This window comes from Wasmannia auropunctata, unplaced genomic scaffold, assembly GCF_000956235.1.
Source record: "Wasmannia auropunctata unplaced genomic scaffold, wasmannia.A_1.0 LD336106.1, whole genome shotgun sequence".
In the NCBI taxonomy this organism is placed as follows: Eukaryota; Metazoa; Arthropoda; class Insecta; order Hymenoptera; family Formicidae; genus Wasmannia; species Wasmannia auropunctata.
The window spans coordinates 2827947-2830085 of record NW_012026784.1 but is presented as its reverse complement, the minus strand read 5'-3'; the positions used below and the strand labels follow the sequence as shown (position 1 = coordinate 2830085).

At 49.5% G+C, this 2139-nt stretch overlaps 1 protein-coding gene across 1 annotated transcript; it reads left to right on the top strand.

The window, feature by feature from the left end:
• Positions 1–624: 624 nt before the first annotated feature.
• LOC105456588 (cuticle collagen 1-like) lies at positions 625–1485 on the top strand. Its single transcript, XM_011700757.1, has one exon. It carries the CDS (start codon positions 625–627, stop codon positions 1483–1485), a length of 861 nt encoding a protein of 286 aa, XP_011699059.1.
• Positions 1486–2139: the final 654 nt, after the last annotated feature.

The window sequence follows — 2139 nt, the reverse complement described above, 5'->3', positions numbered from 1 at the left end:
CGCACGTACAGAAGATGTTTTTGTTATTAAAATTATTTATACTTTATCTATAATAAATCATGCAAAATTATGTATTGAGAAACCTCAGAAAACTCAGATTTAAGAGTTTACAGCAACAGGGGTGCATTAAATTTAAAATCGACTCACAGTATCTTTAAGTAGAGATTTCAAGCTTTTATTTGAAAAAAAGTTCATCATTTTACGATGATTTTTCGCGGAGTTGTCGTTAACCAAAGTTGACCAATTTTTGCTCAAAATTTTTCTATGTCATAATTTTTTTGAGCAGTGTATTTAGCTTTTGTAACATACATATACAAACCCCCATTCCAGAGAAATAAAAGTGTGTTCTTTGGAAGTATGTTTCTTTTTTTCCTGTAGTGGTACGCTTACAATAATGCACGCGCGCCGGGCCCACGCGCGCCCGCCACGTGACAAGAGTGGTGCGCGGCGTCGCCGCTAGGCGCCGCAGGCGCCACGACAAATCTCGTAATGAAGAATCGCCCACGCCCGCTATATGTATGACTCCGTGGGAGGTCCTCAGCCTGTTCCTCGCTTCAGGATAATGCGAGCTTACCTAGTAGGCCGTTATCCTGAAGCATCCTGAATATCCTGTACCCACGGAGAATGCTCTCCGGGCCTCAGACGTTGAGGGGAAGCGGAAGTTCCGGCCCCTCAACCCTGAGCGAGCTCAGGGCCTCCGTACACCCGGCGCCTCGTCAAATCGCCCGCCCAGGGCTAGTCTTGCCGTATCGTAAGGGGACAGCCAGCAACACGCCGCGAGCCAAGAAGAGGGGGCCGCCTGCTTCCCCCGGGGCACCCTACCTCCGAACCTCGCCGAGGAAGGTGGCAGCATCTCCCAACGGGCACGAGCGACGCCTGGACCAGGGGCCGCCTGTCTCCCCCGGGGCACCCGACCGCCGGACCTCGCCAAGGAAGGCGACAGCAGTTTCCGACGGTCACGAGCGGCGCCTGGACCCCGGGATCTCACTCCGCCCGTGGCGCCTGATTGCACTGCAGCTGCCGGACCGGGAGCGACCGCCAACGGATCCACGGCCACGACCGACCGTCGATCGGGCCACTCAGACGGAGGACGTCGTCGGTCCGCCGAGCCCTCCGCTAAGGACGCCGACACGGCCGCGAACTCCCGGACGCCCAGGGAGTCCTGTCATCCGACTCCCGCACACGCCGGCGAGGCCGCGAACTCCCGGACGCCCAGGGAGTCCTGTCATCCGATTCCCTCGCTCGCCCGGTCACTCACCGTCCGCACCGGCTCCGGCGGCTAAACGCAGCCGGCCCTCGGAGTCCTCCGGGCGGTTTGAGGAGGTGCTGCGTCGCATCACGCAGGCGTCCCCGGACCGTACGAGACTGCGCTCGGTCGTGAGCATTCCGCTCCAGCCGATTCCTTGCTTCCGCCGCCGACCCTTCGTCCAGGACCGGACGAAGGCCCTGTTCGAGCTTTTGGGGAAGGAGAACAGGCGGCGCTAAACTTCGCACCTTTCGGCGCGGGCACCTTCGGGTGCCGCCCGACTTACTTCCTACCTTTCCTGGAAGTCAATCCTTTACAAGCCTTACTCTGACATTTCCTACCCTTGTAAATATAATCCTAAAATATATCCAAGCTGTTTCTTATAACCGGAGTCGTTTGTGGATCCCTACTCATTGCGCTCCTTCTCCTGATCTACTACCTACGTCCACACTCCTTTATATTTCCGTTCTCTTTCTACAAGCGACTAAAAAATGATAATTTTTGAGTTATGTTAATGTTGTAACAAATAAGCGATATTTTTTTAAAATACTCAATATGATTTATCTTGCTCTCAATTAAAAAGACAAAGGTAAAATTATATGTATATTATGAAAGATAACATTATTCTATATCATTGCAAGTATACATACGCTTTCTTCTCATATACACGCACGTACAGGCAACGTTTTTGTTATTAAAATTATTTATAATTTATCTATAATAAATCATGCAAAATTATGTATTAAGAAAAATAGAATTTTATTTTTTCATATTATATCGATGAATGTATTATTATATCAATGACAATCCATTTTTGTGTACATTGGAATATCAATATTAATAAGCTAGTTAATTATAAATTGTATTTGCACAATAAATCGCACGTATTGATA